Below are 26,150 nucleotides of genomic sequence, written 5' to 3'. Positions count from 1 at the left end.
TATTTCTATTAAATATAATTATAATTAATTCATTAAAAATAATTTTAAGTGACATAAGTATATTTTAAAATTCTCTCATTAAGATGATTTAGAGAAAATTTCTATTTTTTCAAAGAATATATATATATATATATATGAACAAAACAAATTATTAAAGGTAATAAATTATGAATTAATTTAAATATATAATTATAAATTAATAATAAAAAAGAAAAAATATATAAATAAAGAGAAATTAACTTAATCTCAACAAAAAAAAGAAATAGTATAGAGAAATTATTAATGTTTTTTGTAATATATCTGATAATCTGACCATTGAGATTCCATAAATAATTCAATTGAATGGAAATAAAAAATAAAATAATTTAATATATAACCCGTGAGATGAAAGGGAGCCAGATATAATAATTATATAAGGGAAATAATTTATATTAATAATAAACAAATAAAGAAAACAATATAATAGATAACCTGGAGATTGAAGGGAACCATATATATATATATATTTAGTCCTTACTTTATTTTATAAGTATTTTTAATATATAAACTATCAATGTAATTATAAGAGTTGACTTAAAAGATTAAAAAGTGACAAATTTAATTTTTATTTAAAAGTATTTTGTGTTGAAACGGGAGAATCATGTAAATGTTAGGCTAGTTGTCCTTAATTTAAAATAAATATTTTTAATATATTTTTTTGTCAAGCTAATTATATAAATATTATGTATAGGAGATTTTTGTATGTTGCTTGTGAACCTGTAAAACAATATTCAATTATGGTTCACAATATATGATAAAAGATTTTTTCAACATTGTTTTATTCTGTTTTACTTCAAATAGAGTCCATATTCTACAAAGAATGTAGAAGAACTTGATTGTCTTTAGATTTAAGTTAATACTATCTTGTATTTAAAAATGTTGACTGTTTTATGATGGAGCTAGTTGTGTGGTTATGAATTTAAGTATTGATTGTGAGCAAATTGTGAGCTTTTATTGTCATTTATGAAATTAAGATTTATTTAATTATTAATGGGCTTAGGCCTCTATATATATATATATATATATATATATATATATATATATATATATATATATATATATATATATATATATATATATATATATATATATATATAAATATAAGTAATTTAGAGTTTTTATGCTAATTAGCATGTATTCCGTGCATTTGCACGAGTAATAATATAAAAAATCGTTAAAAAATATTACGATAAAAATGTTTCTGGGCGGGTCAACCCACAATCCGACCCAAATATCTATAACTCTCACATATATCTAAATTAACGACAGTTCTCGACCTGACAATCTGAACACTAAAAATTAAGCATCATTATCTATATATAGATTAGTTAGTTAAAAAGTTGAACTTATATTGTTAAAGTGTCGCGCTTTCATCAAATTTGGTGTTGAATTTAAAATATAAAGTGTTATTATCATAGTTGGTTAAAGGGTTGTACTTGATTTGTTAGGTTGCAAGTTTGAACCATACTTATAACATTTTTAATTTTATTTTTAACCATTTTAAGTTTATGGGCGGGTCAACCCACAATCCGAACCAAGTATCCATTTACTCTCACGTATATATATCTAAATTAACCACAGCTCTCGACCCGGCAATCCGGACCCTTTAAAAATTAAGCATCATTATATATATATATAGATTAGTTAGTTAAAAAGTTGAATTTATATTGTTAAAATGTCACGCGTTCATCAAATTTGATGTGCAATTTAAAATATAAAGTGTTATTAGCCTAGTTAGTTAAGGAGTTGTACTTGTTTTGTTAGATTCCAAGTTCGAACCATACCTATAGCATTTTTAATTTTATTTTTAACTGTTTTAAGTTTATGGGCGGGTTAACCCACAATCCGACCCAAATATCAATTACTCTCACATATATATCCAAATTAACCACAACTCTCACCCGACAATCCAGACACTTTAAAAATTAAGCATCATTATATATATATATATATATATATATATATATATATATATTACTCATTTATAAGGGTTGTTTGTAAATTTTGATATACAACACTTAAGACTCTAAGGACTTTTCATCTTCAACAAATACTATTGTCCTTCCCAATTTTTCCATAGTTTCATTTCTTCATAATTGTACTTAGAAGATTCGATAATCAGAAACAACATTTGGTATCAGAGCATCTCTAAAGAACATGTTGTCAACAAGATCAATTAGAGATGCGGCGACAATGAAGATCAGAAGTGAAGGGAACTTATTGCTCTCATATCTGTTACTCACGAAGAGTAACTAATCGGTATGGGCGTTACAGATGCGGGTAAACTTATAAGCACAAGGAGTGTGAGAAGTTGTGATGTTCAATGAGGTCGACGAATGGAAGGATAAAATGGCTCTCGCCGCTATCTATTAAGCGCTCACCGAGAATGTCCTTCTCATGGTGTTCGAGAAGCATTTTTCCAAGATAGCATGGGAGACACTAAAGACGATGCATGTTGGAGTGAAGATAGCTAAAGAGGCAAAAGTTCAAACCTTAAAGACACACTTCGATGTGATTCGCATGAAGAATGGAGAATCATTGGATGATTTTGCAATAAATTGACATCCATCGTGATTGATATCCGCTCGTTGGGAGAGAATGTGGAGGATATCTCCGTCGTCAATAGGTTCCTTAGAGTCGTACCACAAAAATACATGCAGATCGTTACCACGATCGAGTAATTTGGTGACCTCAAAAATATGACCGTCGAGGAGATCGTCAGTCGTCTCAAAGTCCATGAGGAGAGACTTCGCGACTACGAAGACCAAGAGGAGGAGCACCTATTACTCACACATGATGAATGAATATCACGAATGAAGAAAAATAGAGAGACCAATTTTTCTTCTGGATCGTCGAGTCGCAGCGACAACAATGGAGATAACCGAGGTCGTGGAAAAGGGCATGGTCAAGGGTGAGGTCATGTAGAAAACTCACCTCGACAAGAAGACACCAAGCCTCACAAAGACAAGAGAACAATGAAGTGTTACACTTGTCAAAAGTACGGGCACTACACGTCTCAATGCTCTAACAAAAGGTCTAACAATGAGACAAACTTTTATTATATATATAAATATAAAAATTATTGACGAGGAACTTATAACATTATGTATGCTTTATGTTTCCTAATATATGATAAATATGTTTCCTAATGTATGAAAGATAGTTTCATATCCTAAATTCTATTCTGAAGGAAACCTTCCTTGGAAAATCCAGGGAAAATAATCATATTGTTTGAGTGATTATTGTCTTGGAAGTGAATCTTGGCAAACCTCACATTGACACAAGTTCTATAAATGAATCATAGACTTAAACACTAAAAGACAATGAATTAAATGTTGTAATCTTATCTCGTAACTATTACACGTAAATAATATATGAATACGTTATAATGATAATAGAACAAATACAATAGATTATTTAAGAGATGAAGAAAAATTTTCTCGTTTGCTCCGAGTCCTATGGAATCACAATTCCCTTAAAACAGTTTCACCGTCTCCTGTTTGCGCTGAAGAGTTTCATCGGTGGTTGCTTCCTAGGGTACAACAGAACCTGTAATGATTTAGCACAGAAAACCACTACAACAACGAACTAGACAAAAGTACGTGAATCACAATCACCGGGTTTCGCATAGAAATGATTGAGTTAAGAAACTCGAAGAACACTCATAAGAACAATGAAAGATTTTTAGAATTCTAGAATAAAAAGTGATAAGATAATGTGTGGAGAGAAATACAAGATGAAAGGATATTTATAGTTGAAAATTAAACTCATAATCAATTATTTAATCCAACGGTCAATAATTCATCATCCATTCATCCAACGATTATCATTGTTTGTCTTTTCATCATCCTTGTAAGTTACATCCAACAATAAGTATTTTGTATTTACAATAGCAATTAATAGTCATTTGTTAATTGCCTCATTAAAGGGATTAATGTTAATTGTAACAACTAATAAATTTAATTCACAATGAATTTGATGTGAATTTCATTTAGTAAATTTCACCTTAATTTACATTTGAATTTAATGTGAATTTCATTTGGATTAATTTTACTTTAATTCATATTTAAATTTCATGTGAATTTCATTTAGATTAATTTCACACTTAATTCACATTTGAATTTGGTATGAATTTCATTTGGATTAAATTTCACCACTAATTAACATTTGAATTTGGTGTAAATTTTATTTGCCCAAATATCGTTTCCATTTAATTAATAGAATTAGTTTAATTCCAACACTAAACTAATTTAGACTCTTTCCAAGTTTGAGAGACATCTTCATAAGTTTTTTTGGCTTCCTCTATCCAAATCTCTATATCGCAGTACATATGTCGCCGAGAATTGGTCCTGTTCAAGCGGGGGGCTCTTTCTGTAGGAGTAACACTAGTAAATTTCATTGACCATTAGACCAACCCCTAGAAGATGGCCCGTAAAGGAATCTCTATGAAAGTTCCAACCTATGGTTTAACAACTTATAAGTACGCTAAAGTTAAGGAAGAAAGAACATCACACCAAAGAAGTGAACAACATAACGATCCTTTGTTATATCCAATTATTTAATAAAAGTATGTATTTGAAGCATCGATTTTGCATCAGATGAGCCTATGCGAAAACTTTATATTTTATTGTAGGAGGGTTTGGAGACGAGACAACAAGCGATGCGGGAACAGGAAAACCTAAATGTGCGTTCTGTCACCCGCAGTTCCTGGAGTGACTTAGAATAGAAGAGTCCGTGAACTCTTTTTTGTTTTAGAAAGTTTTAATTAAATAGTGTAGGGAGATATTTGTTTTCATGTTTTTTTTTTTTTTCTTTTATATGATTAATGAGAAAAAATATATTTATATAAAATTAACGATGAAACTTAATATAAATATGCATCTAAATTATGTAATGATAAGTTTAAAGAAATTTTATAGGAAATTTTAATATGAAAATTATATATTATTCAATTTGAATTTTTTTCATTTTCACTCAATTGATTGACACATTATTAATAAAAAAACAAATAATTAGGAAAGAGAAATCAGGATTAAAAATCTAGCCCATATTTTTATCTCTAAAAATAAAGTATTAAGCGTCACTATATATATTTATACATAAAATAAATAAATATATAACATTATATATGTAAATATAAAATTATTGATGAAAAAAATTATATTTTATATTATTAGTAATATATATATATATATATATATATATATATATAATAGATCAAATATATTTTATAAAATTACATATATATTAGGAGAAAAAAAAATTAAAAGATAAAAAGTAATAGTGAGAAATATAATCGTGAATAACTATAATGTTGTACATTTTCAATGTTTTAGATTGAGTATAATTGTTGATATTGTAAATATAAGTTCAATTGATTTGATGGAGGGGTGGACTTATCATTACACCAACATTCTACCTCAGAAAATTTATTACCATATTCTCTTAAAAGGAAAAATATAATTATTCTCTTTATGAATGTTATTTTATATTATCTACAAATTAATTATATATATAAAAATATAATTTTAATTCCATTCAATCCACATAATTCACAACTTCGGAACAAATGTGATAACAACATAACATTATTAGCATAGCATTAGTTTAAAGAAATGCACATAGAAAGAAAAATAAAATATCAAAAACATCAAAAACAAAACAAAAAGATACCTGTAAAAAAACATTCCTTGATTTCTATTCTATCTAAACCAAGACAAAACAAACCAAACCTAAACAATACAAACATACATAATAGTTAATACAACAGAACCAAAGAACTTCCATCAAGATTCCAGCTTCAACGAAACAACCCGACCTTGCCTATTTCGCTTGGCGGCCTTCACAAACAAAATCGAAAAGCAGGGCGGGGCCCACCACGGCCTTCGAACCTTTTGTTCCCCTTTCAGACACGCAACTACCAATTTAACCAAAAAATAATATCAATTGAGGTGAGAATAAACCAATCAAACTGATTACTATTATCGTGATATATATTGGAGACTCATAGTTCATTGATAAAGCACAATAACACATATCTTCATGATCATGAATTCAAGTTTTTCACCTTAGGACCATTCACAAAAAAAAAGTGTTTTTAACACCATTGCAAATAGAAGATAACACACTGGGGGGCTTAATTTAAGCCTTAGGTGGTAAGAGTCGTGCAGAGACTAAAGCTTACGGGTTCGGTTCTTACTAAAACCTTCTTAAGTTGAAGTGTGAGTCATAATTGTGGGGTCGACCTCCACTTCAACTTAAGGTGTACTTAGTAGTAATCAAACCTGAAACCTTTGGTCACTTAAGCAAGACTTTTGTTACTTGAAGTACCCTAATGGAATAAGTATATCAACTAGATTGGGAAGATATCATTTGAAAACAGTGCTTAATTTAGACATAGATTTATAAATTTATTCACGTTTGTAATCTAAATCTAGACTCATAACTAGAAAGTGTTTCCATATGGGTCGACAATTTTGCATATATTTTACTTACATATGTTAACACTAATTTTGGATAATAAAAATCTATTCTTGAAAGTTAACACTTATGTTAACAACAATAAGTAGCTTGTGAAACCGAATCCAAATATCTCTTTGAATAGAAAAATCGCATCACCAGTTTTTCAAGATTATGTCAGTTCAAAGAACAGATGAAGAACTGTGAAGGATTAAATGATGAAGAAAAGAAATAAAGACCTTTTATACGCCTTAGTTCCTTGCACAAAGTGATGAAGTCCCCCCATTTCATATGGCATCTTCTTATAAATCTAAGTATCTGTTCTGTAGTGAACATTGACATACCTTCCAAATACTCACCATTTACACCATTTTCTTTGAAACTTTCTCTATACCCACCTAAATTTATTTCTTCCAGCCAAACCCCAACATCCTACAAACCAAACACAGAAGAATCACACAATACTTACCGGAATTTCATTTTCATTTCTTGAAATTGATACATGTGAATCGAATGGAATACAACTCCAGAAATCCCAATGAAGAAGATATGAATTGCCAAACCCTATACAATTTGAATCTCATTCAATACACAATACTAAGTTTCCTTTCTTGTGTTCTTGAAATATTTATTACCAAGTTATTTCAATAAAAGGGTTTTCCAATCAAAACCTAATTCCAATACTGTAGGGGAAAACTGCTGTGGTAATGATTTCCAAAGAGCAGAAACAGCTCATTCAAGTTAAGCAAATCAAGAACAGTGAACAATCAGATATAAATAGACCCCAATTAAAAAACCCCTAAAATGAATCATCTATACTCTATAGATTATGTATAGTATCAATACCTCAACGGTCCAAATGAAGAAATCAAGAGGCTCAGGCGGTCGTTCTTTGCTCATCTTATGAATCACCGACCCAAATAATAAACAACCCTGATGAATTCAATTATGTAAGATCCCAAATAGATAGATAAAGCTACAGTCAGATCACAACCCAGCAAAACTAACATATACGAGAACAAAACAGGGAGTTGAAATAGATTTACCGTTTAATCTTGAAGAGGAGAGACGAATTTCTTACTCATTTGCCTGTAATAGTTCGAATCCAGAGAGAAAGAGAGAGAAAGATTTGAGCTTTGTAGCGATGAATCACTTTTCTTCAAGAGTGGACCTACGGGACTCAACGCCTTTATTACATCTGTGTGCGTAGTTGGTCCCCCTTACTTGTGTGTGAGTGCTGCTTTCATTTGCTTTTACACTAGTTTACATTATCAAACTCAATCAAACAGGTCTTAACAATTTTGGATGAATATAAGGTTGAGATTTTTTAAATAATTTAAACATAATAAAATAATGAGCATGAATGAAACACATAAAAATAAAAGATTATAATTAGAAAAATTAAATGTTATTAAATTGGTTAATGTATACTTAATTAAAATAAAATTTATAAAATTATTTTATCTAAATTAATATTCAAAAATATATTTGAAACAAATTAAATTTTAAGTAAAAAAAAAATAAAAAGCTCTAACTATAAATTTATAATAATATTTAAAAAAATTATAATAATATTAAAAAATAAAATTACTATAATATATATATATAATATTTTTAATAAATTTTTATAATAAATTTATATTTAAGTTTAAAATATTTGGATGATATTATAATATTGTGGTGTAATTTATAAATTTGTAAAATATATGAGTGATATTAAAAAGTTATAAAAGTGGATGTAAGAAAGAATATTATAAGAATATTTTGTTGGGTTTGAGAATGAGTTTTTCGGTTGGAGAAGAAATACTGTTTGACGTGACATTTACACCAAAATGAGTTTGAAAATGGGTTTTTCAGTTGGAGATGGTCTAATAGCTGAAATTTTCAAACAATTATTTTATTTTAGTTTAATCATTACATCATTTAATTTATTAATTAAAATATTTTCTATTATTTTTAAAAATATATATTAATATTTTTAACTAAAAAAAAAACTTACTTCTTCAAAATAACTGCCATTAAATTATTCATAAATTATTTAGAAAACTGTCTAATGAAATACATAAGTTAATTTTTTTAGTTTATCAAACACTTAACTAACTAGAATAAACAATAATATATCTAACACATAAGATTTGGTTAGATTTTTGTTATTGAAAAGGGTTTTTATATAAAAAAAAAATTAAATTATTTAACTTTTTAATTGGTTGAATTATTATAATATTTTAGAGACGGATATAATATAAAGTTCGAGTTATGATAAGTTTAAAAATAAATTAAGATTAATTTAAAAAAAGAACATAAAATTTTAATAAAAAAAATTGAGTTAATAAACGTAAGTTTTTGTCTATTTTTTTTATTAATTAAAGAAGAAAATAATTAATTAAATTATAAAAAATTAAAAATTATAAGGTTATGTCATATATATATATATATATATATATAATTAAAGAAGAAAATAATTAATTAAATTATAAAAAATTAAAAATTATAAGGTTATGTCATATATATATATATATATATACTAAAAAGATATTAAAAAGATACGTGGACTTCAGCCCCCAAGCCTTTAACCTATACATGCCATTATTTTTTATTCAAATATTAAATTTTATAAAAATAAAACAAAGGTATTTTAAAATTTTAATTGAAAAAATAAATAATTTGATGGTAGAACTGAAATAAATTTGAATAAAAATTACTATATCAAACTAACTTGTAATAATTTAATTAATTAAAAACACAAATAATCTATCTTTTTTATTAAAAACTTATTTTTATTAAGAAAAACTCAAATAACCAAAACATCAAAAAGCTTTAAGACAATTAATAAATAAGTTGTCTCGAAATAAAAATAAACATAAAATAAGATGAATCAAACTATATATATGTATGCATGAGAGAGATTGAGTCAAAAAGAGAGGACTGCTTTAATCATCCATCTTTATTAAATGCCTAAATTATGTTCCATGAGGACTATGACCATAAAGAAATACTAAATAATACATTAAATTATTACTTCTCAGCTCATATAAATAGTAAATTATACATTAAAAACTATTATTTTTAAATAAACTAACAAAATAAAAAATAAAAAATAAAAATATAAAAAGAGCAACACAAATAAATAATTTTGCATTAAAATTAATATTATTATAAATTAAATGTATTAAATGAATTTATAAAAATATATATTTTAACTATTAATTTAAAATATATATTTTTTCTAGAACATAAATTTTATTAAAAATTAATATTACAACTAATAAATTTTATTGAAATAAATAACAATTAAAACATAAACATTAAAAAAAAAAAAATACAATGCACAGAGATATGTGTTTAATCTAACCAAGCTTTTGTTTATCGATTTAATATTTATAAAGTTTTTTTAATCATTAAATCGAGTTTAGTATTTAAAATTTATAATATTTGATATGGTAGCAAATTTAAACATTTGTCTTGCTCAATTATTTTAAAATCATCCATTTTTGTTTATATATAGATTTTATAATTACACTATACTTCTGTCATTGTACAAACATTTCTTTGTTTATTTATTGATATTTTGACCATGATCCAAATATATATAATGTATTGGTTTGCATTCCTTATGTCTTTGTGCAAATCTTAATCTCTTTGCTTATTAATATTGTGTGATCATATAATTTTAATTTCTTGGTTAATATTGTGTGATCATATAATTTTAATTAACTAGAAAGTAGCCAAAACATTTTGAACCGATTTGATTGTATATAGTTTCAAAACATCATACTAAAAAAATTGTTTGGATTAATCATATATGATGTATGATATTTAGTTAGAATAATATGAATTAAGATAATAACTATTATTTGATAGTTTATTACGAAGTTAATAGGTAAATCTAACTAAATAAGATTTTAGTACTAGACAAATATTTGTTGTTAGATTTATGATTAAATTATTAAGTTGTTAAATTAAATTAAATTAAATTGAAGAAGACTTTAGTTCATAAACAATTTATTATCGATTAGATTTATTATTAAAACATGTTTTTGTAAAATATATTTGATTAATAAAACTTTAGCCAAGATATAAGTTTTTGTCTATATATTTATTAGTACAACCTGATTTATATGGATAAACATGATATTATATTTTTGGGTCTTAATTCATACAATTTAAGATTCTTATTTCGAAGTAAGTTATAAAGTTAAATAACTAATATGTAATTTGATACATTACACATCAATAAAATATGAGATTATCCTCATTTCCATGATCACTTTTTTGACTAATTCATTTATAACTTGTAATTCCTAATTCACAATTGATATGGTATCTGAGCTCGAGACTACGATTGACTAAGAAAAATCGAGATCGCTTCCTTCAGTTTCTTGAGTAAACGAGTTCTCCTCATTTTCTTATTCTTCAACAAATTATTCAAGTGAAGAAAATATTCAAAAGAAAATTAAAATGGGGGAAAAGAAACAACGAGACAATATGTTGGTTGTCTATTCGAAACTCGGATAATCCAGGAAGTATTATATGCACAATGAGATTCAATGGATCAAATTACATAGGTTAGAGCTGTGGAATTTGTTAGCCATAGAAACAAAATTGAAATTAGGATTTTCGATGGATCTTGTACTGCAAAGATTGAACCAAAAGAATTCGATCGATGGAAGAATGTCGATTGTTTGGCTCGCTCCTGCCTTTCGACGCAGTAATGAGAGCTGCAGAGGTTGCTTTACCTTTACCTCTTGGCGGAGGAGCTGCTTTAGTTTGTCTCCGGCCGTAACGTAAATCGCTTTCTTGAGCTTGCATACCAACCAAGTTAGGATTCAATGGAGAGGAGAAGCCTGGAGTTGGAGGAGGCTGAATAGAAACTTATTCTTGCGGATCCCTCCTTTCCTTATGTTGTTAAAAGGCATTCTTCACTTTCAATAAGGGCCACTTTTTGATTGCAGCCAATGGCTTGTTTCCCTGCAGGCAATGAGACTAAGTCTTTTTTTCCAGTATAGCATCTCTCCAGCAAGAAAATTGTTGCTCAGCAATGCGAGCTTCAATGTGGGAGCTGCTCATTGGACTGCGCCTAGCGTGGGCTAAAGGATATCGAAAAGTAGTCGTCGAATTAGAACTCGTCTATTAGTTCAGTTCCTTTTCCTTAGTTCAATCCATCCCTACCGCTCCGTGGGAACATAACCTATTTCCGAAAGCTTCTTTCCGCCTTGATAAGCAAAACTCTTTGTAAGTAAACTCTCCTGGCCAGTTAGTTGAAAAGCCAGGAGTGAAGCAGTCTAGTTCTTATCCTTGTCATTCCTATCCTAATGCCTTTGCTTCCGAATTCTCGATAAGGTAAATGATGAAATTAAAGTAAATTATTCTTTTACTACAACTATATTAGATTTATGAAAGGATATCCAAAAAATGTACCAACAGAATAATGTGCCACATTATTTTAAATTCAAAAGGCTATTAGTAATTTGCGATAAGGAAATTTAACATTAGAGAAGTATTATTCTAAAATCAAGAAACTATGTGATGAATTCTTGGTGTTGGAACGATTGCCTTATTGTGATTGTGACCCGAGAAGTTTGTAAAATGACTAAATTGGTTATACAAGATACATCAAATAAACTTACTCAATTTTTAATGAGACTGGATGAGTATTATTATAATGCAAGACAACATATCTTTCTAATAATCCAAAACATATCATTAACAGAGCATATGATATGCTATTAATCATTAAGAGACAAAGAGAAGTTCAGTATATCACGGTAGATCAAATTAAAAACATTTCCGTGTTAATGAGGGATAATATGAAGAAACAAAGAGGACAACACATGAAATGAATAATAGAGGAAATGGAGGAAGACAATCTATCTTATCTATAACATGTTCTTCAAAAGATCAATACGACACATATTGTAAGACATAGTCTTACAAGACACATACAATAGGGTTCTTTAAAAGATCAATATGACACTTACTGTAGGACATAAGGACACATACAATAGGATTGATTCAAACTAATTGAGTACCTTGATGGGTGGAGAGACAATAAGGATACAATATTGCTAATATGGCATACACACTTTTCTCCAATTATGAATAACTAGTTGAGTGGAAATACGATCACCAGGGTTATTTGAGAACATGTCTCTTGGGTCATGAACTGCCTGTGTCGCGAAATAAAGGTCGGAAAACGCTCTCGGTCGTCAATCCTCTCGGTCGCTCGATCATTGATTTGCTCGGTTGCTAGGTCGTTGATTCTCTAAGTTGCTCGGTCGTCGATTCTCTTGGTCGCTCGGTTGTTGGTTGTCGTGATAGAGTTGCTCTCGGTCGATAGGGTTGCTCTCGGTCATCGACTTCTTTCGGTTGTTAGGTCGTTGGGTTGTGAAACAGGGTCACTAGTTCGTTAATCTACGGTCATTCATGGTGTTAGGTTATTCTCGGTTGTAAGTAAATTTGGTTTGGTTGAATTGTATGTATTCTTGATTTCCTGCATTATTCAGTTCTTCTACTAAGATGGGGAGAAATAATAGAAATAAGGAAAAAGAAGTGCATGACTTTGTGTAATTCGATTCAAGCAAGAAAATGATAGATGAAACATAATCGAAATAAAGCTCTAAGAAAGCGGAAATGCAGAAACAAAGCTATTAGAGGATTGGAGAAAAAGTGTAGAGTGAAACTGAAAGTATGAAGTCTAAAATAAAAAAGGATGAAATATAGAAGGTTGTATACACTGAAAGGGTAAATCTCTACGAACTCATGAATCAAATTACGAAATTGTTGTTCCAAACTTGTGTTCAGTAAGTAAAAAACACATCAAACTATTATCCAACTCAATATTCACTATCTTCATAATTGGAACTTATTAAAACGGGAGGAATACAAGAAGATAATTAGTTGGTCTGTAGAAATAATGAGGGAGTTTATGAAGTGCATAAAACCAAGACATACACTATCAAAAGTAATTCAAGCTGAAAAGTTAATAAAATTTGGTAGAAAAATGCATGACAGAAAGCTGAAGATTAAGAGAAATAAAAGGAAAAACTTAACTAAGAGATTTTAAACCAAAAGTTGAGAGTCTTAAATTACTTGATAAAGTGGAGGGAAAATACATTAAAATAATGAAAAAATATAGTTGTTGGGAACTACATGTATGAATTGTGTATCTTTCTCAATCACTAAAGATACTTTACTAAATCAATGAGAGCATATGAGACTGGAAAAGATATCATCATATATTCATGATCTCTATTTTTGAAATTCAAGTAGAGAACAAATCTGGACATATTTTGAAGGTAGGACACACATATGTTGGGTCAAATTGTATGAATCTAGAAAAATGGTCCGAAGTTATGCACATACTTAGTAAACCGAAAGAAACAACCTAAATTTGGTTCAATCTAAGGAACATTCCATCTCATATGTATAATGAAGAATCACTTAGCCATTTTGCTAGTCTCTTAGGGAAACCATTGTATATGGACCCAATAACAGAGGAAAGCGAACATATCACATATGTTATGATAAACATTGAAGTGCATCCTAGAAGCACTATACCAACAAATATGAAAATAGTTAACAGAAGAGACAAACTCACAAACATGGATATTACGTATGAATGGATGCCAAACTAATGTGCATTTCTGAAATACTTTTGAATATTTCAATAATAAATGTGCAAAAGTAATTGAAATATAACAGGAAAAACTAAAAGTTTAGGAGAAGAATGAGAAACCTGAAACTGAAGAATTAGGAAATCAGAATGAGGAAGCTAAAGATGGAGATGTAGAGGATGAGAATGATGAAGAATCAAAGGAAATAAAATATGAAGAATTAGAGAAAGAAGAATAAAAAGAATCAAATGATGAAAAAGAAGAATTAAAGGAAAGAAAATGGGAAGAATCAGGGAATGAAAGTAAATGAAAAAACCAGAGGAAGAAAATGATAAGAATGTAGTGGAGGAAAGTGAAGATGAAACTTTAAAAGTAAACCAAAACAAATCAGACAAAAATAAAGCAAAAGAATGTGCATATAAATGTGAAATTCCTAAAATACTAAAACATATTTTCTTTTATCAGATTAGTGTCGGCTCCTCTAAAATAGGGCAGACAAAAATGGTGGGCTGTGGTGGGCTCCAGCCCCCACGCATCCCAAACAGATGCTATATATAATATATTAGTTTGGTAAAATAAAAAAAACTTTAAGCCCATTAATAATTAAAAAAAGCTTAAACTAAAAAGCCTAAACTATACTAGTTGCATCAATCTTTTTATGATCTTCAGTCATCATTGAAGATTTTAGTTTGTCAGTCCAGAGACTCCTCACCACTTACCAGTTCAGCACTCAGCAACTAGCCAACTAATGATCTTATTCACCGCTTCATCCTTCAGTTATCCGTAATCTGAGACGACGAATGTATTCCGAGGCCTTATTCTCTTCAGGTATTTTGTATTTAAATAGTTGAGCAATAATACTAGATTAGAGATTTAGCCATTTAGGGTTTTGACTTTTTGGTAGGTGGTAACCAATTTAAATTAGTGATTTAGGGCTTAGGATTTTGAAGGGGATTCTTTTTATGTTTTAAGTTTAATTACTCTATGGTCAAAACTTGGTCTGATTGATTGTTTGATAGTTGATAATAGACCACAAATTGTGCAAAATGACTTTTAAAATTTTATATTTTATTTTCCTATTCTTTTACATAGGATATGGAGAGGTTTTATAAACAAATTCGTACTTCTTCCTCTCATTCCCAACTTGAGCCTCCCTTATCATCTAATTTATGGGATGATCCTCATTTTCTTTCAATTGAAGACCTGGGTATTCTTGCTCAGAATCTGATTGCAACATAAAAACATTTAGTCTTTCCATTAGTTTATCGTTTAATAGAACTGACTTTAGTTTTACCAGTTGTAACTGCATGTTGAAAGAGTTTTTTTTTGCATTGAAGACTGTGACGAATAATTTGTGTAATCGAATGAGAGACGAATGTATGAATGATAGCTTAGAGTTTATGTTGAAAAAGATTTTTTTTTTCAACAATTGAAAATGAGAAAATATTGCAATATTTTCAACAAATGAAATCTCGTAAAATACATTTGTTTTCTTTTGTACCGACTCATCGACAAGAATAACTTTGTAATTGTGTTTATTAAAGTATTTTTCTCGATTTATATTATAATTGTAAAGTTTTAATTAGTAAATACATTTATTTAATTGGGAAGTTTTTTTATTAAAAGTATAACTAATTTAGCCTCCCGAGAAATTATTTATGCGTCCGCCCCTGCTCTAAAGTGAAACTAATTCAAGGGAAGGAGGTCAATGCTTACAAATAGTCATTTCAAATACAACAGTTCAATCACCAATAATGAAGTCTAGAGCCAAACATGTGATTATGCAAAGTGGTTGGACTGCGAGAGTATCAAATTGGGATTCGAACGCAGAGGAAAGGATGTTGACTAAATTGAATAAGAATGTTAAGTAGTAGGATTTGTATGCTTTAGTTGTTTATTTCTATAATCTCTATTTTTTTATATCTAATCAGATACTCTAGGGTTGTTTGATTCTTTTAATCAAAGCTAAGGTTTGTCTAACTTTGATAATAGACCATTTCTCTCATTTTTGGGTTATCTATATATATATATATATAATGATGCTTAATTTTTAAAGTGTCCGGATTGTCGGGTCGAGAGCTGTGGTTAATTTGGATATTTATGTGAGAGCAAATGAATACTTGGGTCGGATTGTGGGTTGACCCGTCCATAAACTTAAAACGATTAAAAATAAATTTATATTTGTAGGTTTCGAACTTACAACCTAACAAAACAAGTACAACCCTTTAAGCAACTAGACTAACAACACTTTATATTTAAGATTCAACACCAAATTTGATGAACGAGAGACATTTTATCAATAAAAGTTCAGATTTTTAACTAACTAATCTATATATATATATAACGATACTTAATTTTTAAAGTGTCCGGATTGCCGGGTCGAGAGCTGTGGTTAATTTGGATATTTATGTGAGAGTAAATGGATACTTGGGTCGGATTGTGGGTTGACCCGTCCATACACATAAAACGGTTAAAAATAAATTTAAAAATGTTATTTGTAGGTTTCAAACTTGCAACCTAACAAAACAAGTACAACCATTTAACCAACTAGGCTAACAACACTTTATATTTAAGATTTAACACCAAATTTGATGAACGCGAGACATTTTAACAATAAAAGTTCAAATTTTTAACTAACTAATCTATATATATAACGATACTTAATTTTTAAAGTGTCCGGATTGCCGGGTCGAGAGCTGTGGTTAATTTGGATATTTATGTGAGAGTAAATGGATACTTGGGTCGGATTGTGGGTTGACCCGTCCATACACATAAAACGGTTAAAAATAAATTTAAAAATGTTATTTGTAGGTTTCAAACTTGCAACCTAACAAAACAAGTACAACCATTTAACCAACTAGGCTAACAACACTTTATATTTAAGATTTAACACCAAATTTGATGAACGCGAGACATTTTAACAATAAAAGTTCAAATTTTTAACTAACTAATCTATATATATAATGATGCTTAATTTTTAAAGTGTCCGGATTGCCGGGTCGAGAGCTGTGGTTAATTTGGATATTTATGTGAGAGTAAATGGATACTTGGGTCGGATTGTGGGTTGATCCGCCCATAAACTTAAAACGGTTAAAAATAAATTTAAAAATGTTATTTGTAGGTTTCGAATTTACAACCTAACAAAACAAGTACAATCTTTAACCAAATCTGATTGAGATGTGGTTTGTCGAGGAATAATAGACCGATATCATTTGAAAGTGGTTAAAGAAATATGAATCAAATATTTAATTGACCAAAGTGTGAGGTCACAATGCTAATTATTAAAAAATATGAATCAAATATTTGATTGACAAAGTGAAAGTGTAAAGTCACGAAATGAGAGATTCATTCAGAAAAAATATGTGATGAAACATATGAGAAAATAAATTGTTTGATCGAAGTGAATAAAATGTGAAATGAGAGTGTTATATTTTTTATTTTAATAATTTTAAACATTAAATAAATATTATTATATTTTTTTTAATTTAATTTATTTTTATTCTTATCCGTGTATATCGTACGGAAATTTTCCTAATAAATAAAATGATCGTTAAGTTGTTACCAAAAAAAAAAAAAAAAAAAAAAAAAAAAAAATTTGAGTCTTCTTCACAACCATTTTCCAAAATTAACAATGTGGAAAGCATAGCAATTATAAAAGAAATTATTGCTAAAGAAAGATGTAACTAAATTTACTAGGTAGGTACACAACTATTCCCTAATAAAACCTTAAAATTTTTTTTATTAGTGCTTGTAGTCTAAATATTCATGATGATATAAGAATAAATCTATTTGGATTATTGATTATTTGGATTATTGATAGTGAAGTCAATTGTCATATATGCACAAATTTAAAAAAATGACTGAAATTAAAATTTGGAGTCCAATAAATTAGAATCAATCTTTATAAGAGATGTCAAAATCTTATTGTCGCTAAGTTAAAAGATAGGAAAATATAACTTCTTTTATTCAAATTAGTTCTGGGTAAGAATTGATTCTAACTCTTTGGACCCTTCGGTCCAAATCACTTCTTCATCAAAATAGAACTTTTTATTTATTATAATATTACCAATGAAAAAAGAGTATATATATATATATTATAGGACAAATTAATTAATAAACACTTTTTTTTAAGGTAGTTTGATAGGGTTATTTGTAGAATTATTTCTTAAAATTCATACTATTTAATTTTTGATTAAAATATTTAAAACCATTTTAATAATTAAACTAATTAAAAACATCCATAATTTTTTATCAAATATTTCAAAACACCTAATAAATATCCCCAAATAACAACATCAAAGAAGCCTTATTATGTAAAAACATAGTTTATTTATGATTAATAATGTCATCCATGAACCGGCCAATGGACACATAAGAAGAACCTCCCTCGGCCACGGCCTTCCTGCTTTTGTAACTCATCTCCTTCATCCTCTTCCTCATCTCCAAACACTCCTCACCATTCTCATCCATCAGTTGCCGCAACGCCCTTTCAATCACCGTCGCCGGCACCGTCGACGAGTCTTCATCAGATATTTTCCAATGGCTTCGACTATAATCCATCTTAACATCAACAGACAATCCCACCTCCTTCACCATAAAAAAAGCATTCATATTCTGCTCCGCCTGAATCGGCCACGTAGCCGTCGGAACCCCAAACCACACGCTTTCAAGCACCGAGTTCCAACCGCAATGCGACACGAAACCCCCCACCGCCTCGTGCGACAACACCTCCACTTGCGGTGCCCATCCGATCACTCTTCCAATCTCGGCCGTTCGTTCTAAGAAACCTTCCGGCAATACCTGAGCCGGGTCTTCGTAGTCGCCAGTGATCCACGACGTTGTCTTGTCGGTAGACGACGGTCGCCTGAGCGACCAGAGAAAGCGTTTCCCGGCTTTCTCAATCGCGTAGGCGATCTCTTTCAGTTGTGCGTCGGGGAAGGACCCTTTACTACCAAAGCAAAGAAAGATAACCGATGACTTAGGTTGACTGTCCAACCACCGTATAATGTCGGCAGACTTTTCATTGTTTTCTTTCTTTAGCTTTATGATCGGGCCCACCGGGTAAACTGGTGGACACTTTTCGTCCTCTAATAAGACTTTGATGGCATGTGATTCTAGCTCATCGAAAGTATTAATTGCAATCCCGTCTACCTACTCGAAAATAGCTCAATAATTCATTTTCTTTGTAAATAATATTAAATAAATCAAAACAACTCAATAAGAATTATATTATAAATTTATAAAAATTAAAATTAAATTTCAATAAAAATTTGACAATTTTAAGGCTACTCTAAGATCTTGTCCTAAATTGAATTTTTTTTAGAAAAAAAATATGTTCATAACCAAAATTAAAATTTGGTATAACTAATGATTATAGAATTATGATACCAAAATATTACTCTTTATCATTACTAATTTAGTATTTAATATAATATTTTAGTTGATAAAATAAGTGAGGTGATAATTAAAAAAATAAAAACAAAACCAATGTCAAACGAACTCTAAGGGCTTGTTTGAGGAAATAGTTTTTTGGATTTTATTTGAGTTTTATCCTAAAAACTCTTGTTTGATAAAAACTAGGAAAAAATTGGTTTTTAAAATTAAAAAAATAATTTAGCTTTTGACTTTTAGAGGATATGGTGTAGGTGAGAGAATGATGGTTTAGAGAGAGAATATAAATTTAAATGGTAATTTTGGTATTTATATGATAAAATTATTTGATTTAATGGTTTATAATATGTTTGGATTTTGAGATAAAAACTAGAAACCCTTCACTAATGGAGGCCTAAGGACTTGTTTGATGTAGTAGTTTTTTGTTTTTATTTTAAAATCCAACCAATCTTTCATCTATCTAATCACTCATTCTATCTATTACAAAAAAAAAATACCATTTATTTAATTATATAAAATTAATTTATTTTTCATTGTAGAAAGATAAAATAAAAGATATTTTTGACATTAAACTATAAAAAACTGTTTTTTGGGTTTATTTAGGAAAAAAACCAAATAACTAAATATCAAGCAGCTATAAGTACCTATGAAAATATTTTGATAAAATTTTTTATATGAGTGATAACTAATATATGAAATTAATGTATGGGTAAAGAAAATAGAAACATTCTCCAATAAAAAAAATATAAAGATCTAAGTAGAAAATAAATTTCTACCTACCTAACTATTTTCTTTTAGAAAGATAGGGTCATAGCTCAATAATTCATTGCACCATTTAAAAATCAAGCACACATATATTTGAGTTTAATTAATATTACCTCTCTCAACATCTTAGCAATGCGGAAAAAGAGCTTAGAACCACCATCATCCATGGCGAACGGCGGTATGACCTTCGCCGGATAACGGTTCTTGAAAACCTCCACATCTAGTTCAACATCAGTGCCATCTAAATCAACCAAATTCTGACCATACTCATCTCGAAGTGTCTGCAAATGCCACATGAGTCCGATAAATGAGGCACCGGGCGTGAAATAGACATAGCCAGGAACTTTAAACTCCTTAGCCACATCTACCATTCCAATGCAGAACATGTCCAAGATGAACCCAGCAAGCCGGCCCGAACCTGAACGGTTTATAATTTCTTGTTGGACTGTTTCCTTGATAATAGGATTGTATAGTTCAGATAAATTGAGCATGGCACGAAGATCCACCACCGAATCGTCTTCGTCTCGACTGATTTGGAGAAAGCGAATACGGGTGGGGTCGTAGGTATCGTCGGAAGAGGGAATGTTGACGTTGGGACGGCCCTTCATCTTGATGATGATGAAAGTAGTTGTGAGATTTGGGTATCGAGAAAGAAGAAGATTTCCCATCTCAACCATGGAAATCAGATGACCTAGTCCATAGAAAGGGATGAAAACCAACTCAATCTTCTCCATTATTTTTAGATCTCGTAGAGTACTACTGTGAGTCCTCTTTCCCTTAAATGGGAAGAACAGCAATAATAGAGTCAACTCTTGTCGCCACCTCAAAATGTACATGTGTCATTATAATTCAGAGGAAATAAATAACTATGCATAGCAAGCTTCGATATGTGAACCGCATAGAGACACATAAACTAATGATATAATATTTCATATTATCACTTAATAATTTTATTTTAGTTTTTAATTTATATATATATATATAATATAGTTATAGTCAAATTTAATTAATATAGTAAGAAACTCATTTAATATAAATATATTTACAAACACATTGTAGACCCAATATTCTACGTTCTATTTATAATTAAAAATTAGGCTTATTAAATAAATACTCTAAATAAATATAATATAAATGGAGCAAACAAATTAAAATGGATTTAAAATGAATATTTATTTATTAATTTGTTGTGTTTTGGTTTTGTTTTGAAGATCACAAAAGAAAATGTTAATTAGGTAAAAGGGGCATAGGCAATAAGACAAATGCTTAGACCCCTAAACCAAACAAAGCCTAAGTAATGGAAAGCAAGTCTAGACCTCAAATCAAACAAGCCCTTACAAATAGATTAAAACTAGGCCTTACCAAATGGAAGTTTAGCGAAATGACCCTAATAATAAGTCAAATTCGAAAAATGACCCAACAAATTCGAAAAATGACCCAACACGGATAATATTTGTTAAAATGATTTTTGGGTCTGCAAAATGTTCACATTGTCCCGTGAGGGACGAGTAATATGTATGGAGCGCATGTCTGCACGCGACAAACTCTAATATATAAGTGTTTGACGAGTAACATACCTTCATTTAAAATTTATAAGGCGACCTTGACCAGAGAAACCCTACCAATACTTTGAAGATTTCATCTCTCCGTCTTCGTCTCCGTCTCAACGTCTCATCATCTCGCCGTCTCCGTCTCTAGTTGTTCATCATCACTGCAATCGACTCATCCATCAAAGCTCGTCTTGATTATTCAGGTGAGTTTAAGGTTTAGAGTTTATATATATATATATATATATATATATATATATAACCTCGTCACGGGGAACAATTACTTATTCTAACATACTATTGTTCCTTTGAAGATTTCATCTCTCGTCGTAACGTCTCCGTCTCTAGCTTCAAACCTCTTCTCGTCGTTCCTTTCTTCAAACATGTCTTAATTATTCAAGTGAATATGAGTTTTTTCTCTAGTTAAATAGTTCATAATTTCTTATTCTATAGTACTTGTATTTTAAGTTAAGCTGTATTATCTGATATTATGGTTTATGATAATGATTAGGTCAAAAAAATAGTGTCAATGAAGCTTTCTTATTGAACATTATTTCGACATTGTTTCTCTGAAATGATTAGGTCATAAAACATTGGCAATGATTAGGTCATAAAATAGGCAAATCTTAGGTTTCAACATTGTTTCTCTAAAAACGAAGCTTTCTTATTGAACATTGAATACAGTAATGTTTCTCATGAATTTTACTTATGTACTGTTATGTTCCTCACAATTTTTACTTATTTAATGTAATATTCCTCACTATTTTTACTTATTTACTATAATGTTCTTCACGATTTTTACTTATTTACTGTAATGTTCCTCACGATCATTACTTACTTACTTACTTACTGTATTCTAACATATTGTTGTTTCTTTTTGAAGATAATGTCAACTCAAACCATGACTGAGGAGTTTCCTACTACGGATTATAGAAACCAATTTGACAAAAATTTCTCAGAAATTTTTTGCAATGGATCTAATGGATATGGCTCTTTATAGTATGCAGTGTTTGCTGAAGATCTAGAAGCTTATGTTTTTGTGGGAATTGTGGTATTTTTTACTTATGTATCTAGAGTACCTGACTGCTAACCGTGATGTATAAAATGTGATATCATATCACATTCTTTTTATGAGAAAGAAGTGGAAAGTCAGGTTATTCCACCAAACTATAGAACCATATGTGAATTGTTATTTATTGATATATTGTAAATACATTAGTCTTTTATTCATATATTGTAAATTCATTAGTCTTCTTCTATTGATATACTGTAAATACATTAGTCTTTATATCAAGGTTTGTTGGAGCTGGTATAGATGTGTAAAAATATTATAAAGAGGCAAAGTTTCATAGCATGGAGGAACTATACAATACTCGTGGATACTCGTGAGAAATTATAAATACTCGTAAGGGATTATACAATACTCGTAAGGAACCTTACAATACTCGTGAGGAAATCTATAATACTCGTGAGGAACTTTATTTATTGAAAATAATATAAAAATAATAAATAAATATTAGAGAGAGTAAGTAAAGTGGTATATTATTTATAAAATTTGAACATGAAGAAGCACAACTATTACTAGTATTGATCAGCCATTAAAATGGTTTTTCTCAATTGCACAATTATTAATACAATTATTCAAGTTCATCATTGAAAAATTATTCAATATTATAAGAGCTCGCTCATGTATTTAGATAGAAAAAGCATAAACTTAAGGAATGCCACACATGAAATCACAAATTAAAGTTCATGCTAAAGGCTCATGCTGCTGAGATGATAATGCTCTTGCAGTAGATGGTGCTAGCATCAGAGCATGTTACCATGTTATGACTTTGACCGCCATATGAGCTACATCGTCTTCGGACCTTATGAAGCTCACATTGGCACACTCGTTTCTTAATATTTCCGATAATATCCCAAGCGTCTTCATGAAAAAATAGATAACATGTCTCCGCATTTACATTCAACCATAATTCAGTTGAATAATACCTGAAAAAGATAACAATTCTCAAAACTATAGAATACTCCTCATGAACTATACAATACTCATGAATAACTATATAATACTTCACACAAACTATATAATACTCCTCACGAACTATACAATACTCGTGAGTAACTATACAATACTCGTGAAGAACTTTACAATACTCTTGAGGAACCAATACATAATGTAACGAGAATCAACTATAGTATTCTTCATAAAATCAGGTCACTAAAAATAATCAAATCAACTAACTATAACATAAAACGCATATTAACATATCCATTTGAGAATACGATGATTGTCTTCTTAAACTGTCGTTGCGCTGCTGACTACTGATGTTGAACAGAGAGTTGCGGGGATGAGGGAGAAAGCGTTGTTGGCTGCTAATGTTGATCGGAGAGTCGTGGGATTAGTTAGGGAGAGGGAGAGGGAGAGGGAGAGGGAGAGGGAGAGGGAGAGGGAGAGGGAGAGGGATAGGGAGAGTCGTGACTAATGATGTTGTGCTGGAGAGTTTAGGGTTTTTCGGGAGAGGGAGCGAAAAGGGGGATAAGATGAAGCGAATGAATGGAGATTCTCATATAGGAGGGTATAAGACCCATTAAGGGCACTATGAACATTTCATAAGATCAAAAGGTCATTTTGGCAAACATTATCAACTTTGAGTTATTTTTTTAATTATACCTATTAATTGATGCAGTATGATTCTGGACCATCGGATCAGCATTGGATTTTCATCCAACGTTCAAAAATCAACAACGCATCAGGATGTAATGGAACATGCGTGCGCCCGAGGCCACACCAGGCCGACTAACGGGCCGTTAACTCCATTAACTCGACCGTCCAAACGCAAACGGATCTCCAACGTAACGCAATGATGCATTTCGGTTAAACGAAATGATGTCATTCCGTTCGTCTTTCCTGGTCGAATAGGGTTATCGCTAGAAATGCGATTGATCTCTTGTGATTCTTCTAGAAGGGTTATCTCCTTCGTTTGTTGATCTTAACCCTTCGTTTTTTTTTTCACGTGCTCGTTTTATCTTCGCTATTAATATCCTCATATACCTAGAATCGCCACCTTAGCCTAAAATTAGGCTACCCAAGATAAGATCGAATATAGGGATAAAAACTTCAATGATCAAATGGGAGTTGAATTCATCCTCCTCAACCGACTTAAACCTAATATAAATAGTCCCTAGGTGATCCTCTACCAAGATATCAAACAATCAACACATATTACATAATGAATAAAAGATTCAAAGATTCCGGCCAAACTCGTTTTTGAGAAAACCATCTCCGATGATCAAAGTTTTAATCCAGACTTCGGGAAAGCTTCTAACAGATCTTAGTAGTATTCTCCAACTATTTTTAAGCATCTAGAACCTTTGTATTTCAATTTATGATTGAAAATTGAATTTTTAAGTTTGATCTATTCTAGGATTTAATTATGTGATTTATTTGTTTAGAATCATTCTCTAGATGTTATATGAACTTTCTGTTGAAAGAGTTTTAATCAAATCAACCTTAAACGAAAAATTGGATTGAAATTCTGAATTTTTAAAATTCATGTTCTTGAGCTTTTTTAGGCTTGAATTTTGATTCAATTAGTTGCCTAACATATTTGTAAACATGTTAGAATGATTTCCATATCATTACAGCATCATTCCAATCATGTTTGATCTAACTAAAATTTAAAAAAAAATAAGTTTAAATTTCATCTTTAAAAGGATCTTAGTCGAAGAGTTGGTCCAATCTACCTATTTTCGTCAATCGTGCTATAGTATTTAAACTAAAAGAGGTATAGACGAGTACCTTGGTACCTTTAATGGGTGGGAGAATATGGAAGCACTTCTTCGACTAGATTTCCATGTGCTTTACAGGCCATCTTTCTTCCCATTTTGAAGCGAGCGTTCGAAATGTATGGTTTTCAGTATGTCTCTAGAGAGGGCCCCCCACTAGTCCGGCTAGCTAGTGAGCGATTCTTTCGGGCGAGAAGCAGGCTGGGCCGGCGGGCACGCACCGCAATTGATTCTTCCAGTGGATCGCAGATCGGAGAAAGTTTATCATTAAGAATGGTATTTGGGTCTGTGTTCATCAACCAAGTCAGCGCGGATCCGGTCAAACTACGCTGGAATAGTTGGACAAGTAGCTCATTGTCGATTCGCTGTTATAGAGATTGAATGCTTCCTTATTTTGATTGTGTTCGAATATGTTCATCATTACAAAGCTAATGGAACAAAAATCAGACATGGAAATGACCTAATTCAAAAGATCCCAAATATTGACCTAAAAACGGTTTTGAGAAATTGATTTTTTATAGAGAACGATTGATCGTGATTAGGGTTAGGG

General features: G+C 30.1%; 2 protein-coding genes across 2 annotated transcripts; both read right to left on the bottom strand.

Moving 5' to 3' along the window:
- Positions 1-5,609: 5,609 nt before the first annotated feature.
- On the bottom strand, positions 5,610-7,704 carry LOC124933508. The gene is made up of 4 exons (XM_047473923.1): positions 7,545-7,704; positions 7,345-7,431; positions 6,738-6,930; positions 5,610-5,956 (listed from the first exon to the last, which is right to left on the bottom strand). Exons 2-4 carry the CDS (start codon positions 7,396-7,398, stop codon positions 5,826-5,828), a joined length of 378 nt encoding a protein of 125 aa, XP_047329879.1. The 5' UTR covers positions 7,399-7,431; positions 7,545-7,704; the 3' UTR covers positions 5,610-5,825.
- Positions 7,705-18,347: 10,643 nt separating this feature from the next.
- Positions 18,348-21,031, bottom strand: LOC124936180 (anthocyanidin 3-O-glucosyltransferase 2-like). The gene is made up of 2 exons (XM_047476651.1): positions 20,381-21,031; positions 18,348-19,262 (listed from the first exon to the last, which is right to left on the bottom strand). The coding sequence occupies exons 1-2, from the start codon at positions 20,999-21,001 to the stop codon at positions 18,438-18,440; spliced, it is 1,446 nt and encodes a 481-aa protein (XP_047332607.1). The 5' UTR covers positions 21,002-21,031; the 3' UTR covers positions 18,348-18,437.
- Positions 21,032-26,150: the final 5,119 nt, after the last annotated feature.

This window comes from Impatiens glandulifera, chromosome 4 (genome assembly GCF_907164915.1).
Source record: "Impatiens glandulifera chromosome 4, dImpGla2.1, whole genome shotgun sequence".
NCBI lineage: Eukaryota > Viridiplantae > Streptophyta > Magnoliopsida > Ericales > Balsaminaceae > Impatiens > Impatiens glandulifera.
This window is presented reverse-complemented; position numbering and strand designations above follow the sequence as displayed.

Coding starts and splice junctions, on each gene's coding strand:
- LOC124933508 (XM_047473923.1), bottom strand. CDS start 7,398: ATGAGCAAAGAACGACCGCCTGAGCCTCTTGATTTCTTCATTTGGACC. Junction 6,931..7,344: donor TCTTCATTTGGACCGTTGAG/GTATTGATACTA, acceptor TTTGGTTTGTAG/GATGTTGGGGTTTGGCTGGA. Junction 5,957..6,737: donor GGAACTAAGGCGTATAAAAG/GTCTTTATTTCT, acceptor TTAAATTGGTAG/TTGCGTGTCTGAAAGGGGAA.
- LOC124936180 (XM_047476651.1), bottom strand. CDS start 21,001: ATGGAGAAGATTGAGTTGGTTTTCATCCCTTTCTATGGACTAGGTCAT. Junction 19,263..20,380: donor TTGCTAAGATGTTGAGAGAG/GTAATATTAATT, acceptor ATTTTCGAGTAG/GTAGACGGGATTGCAATTAA.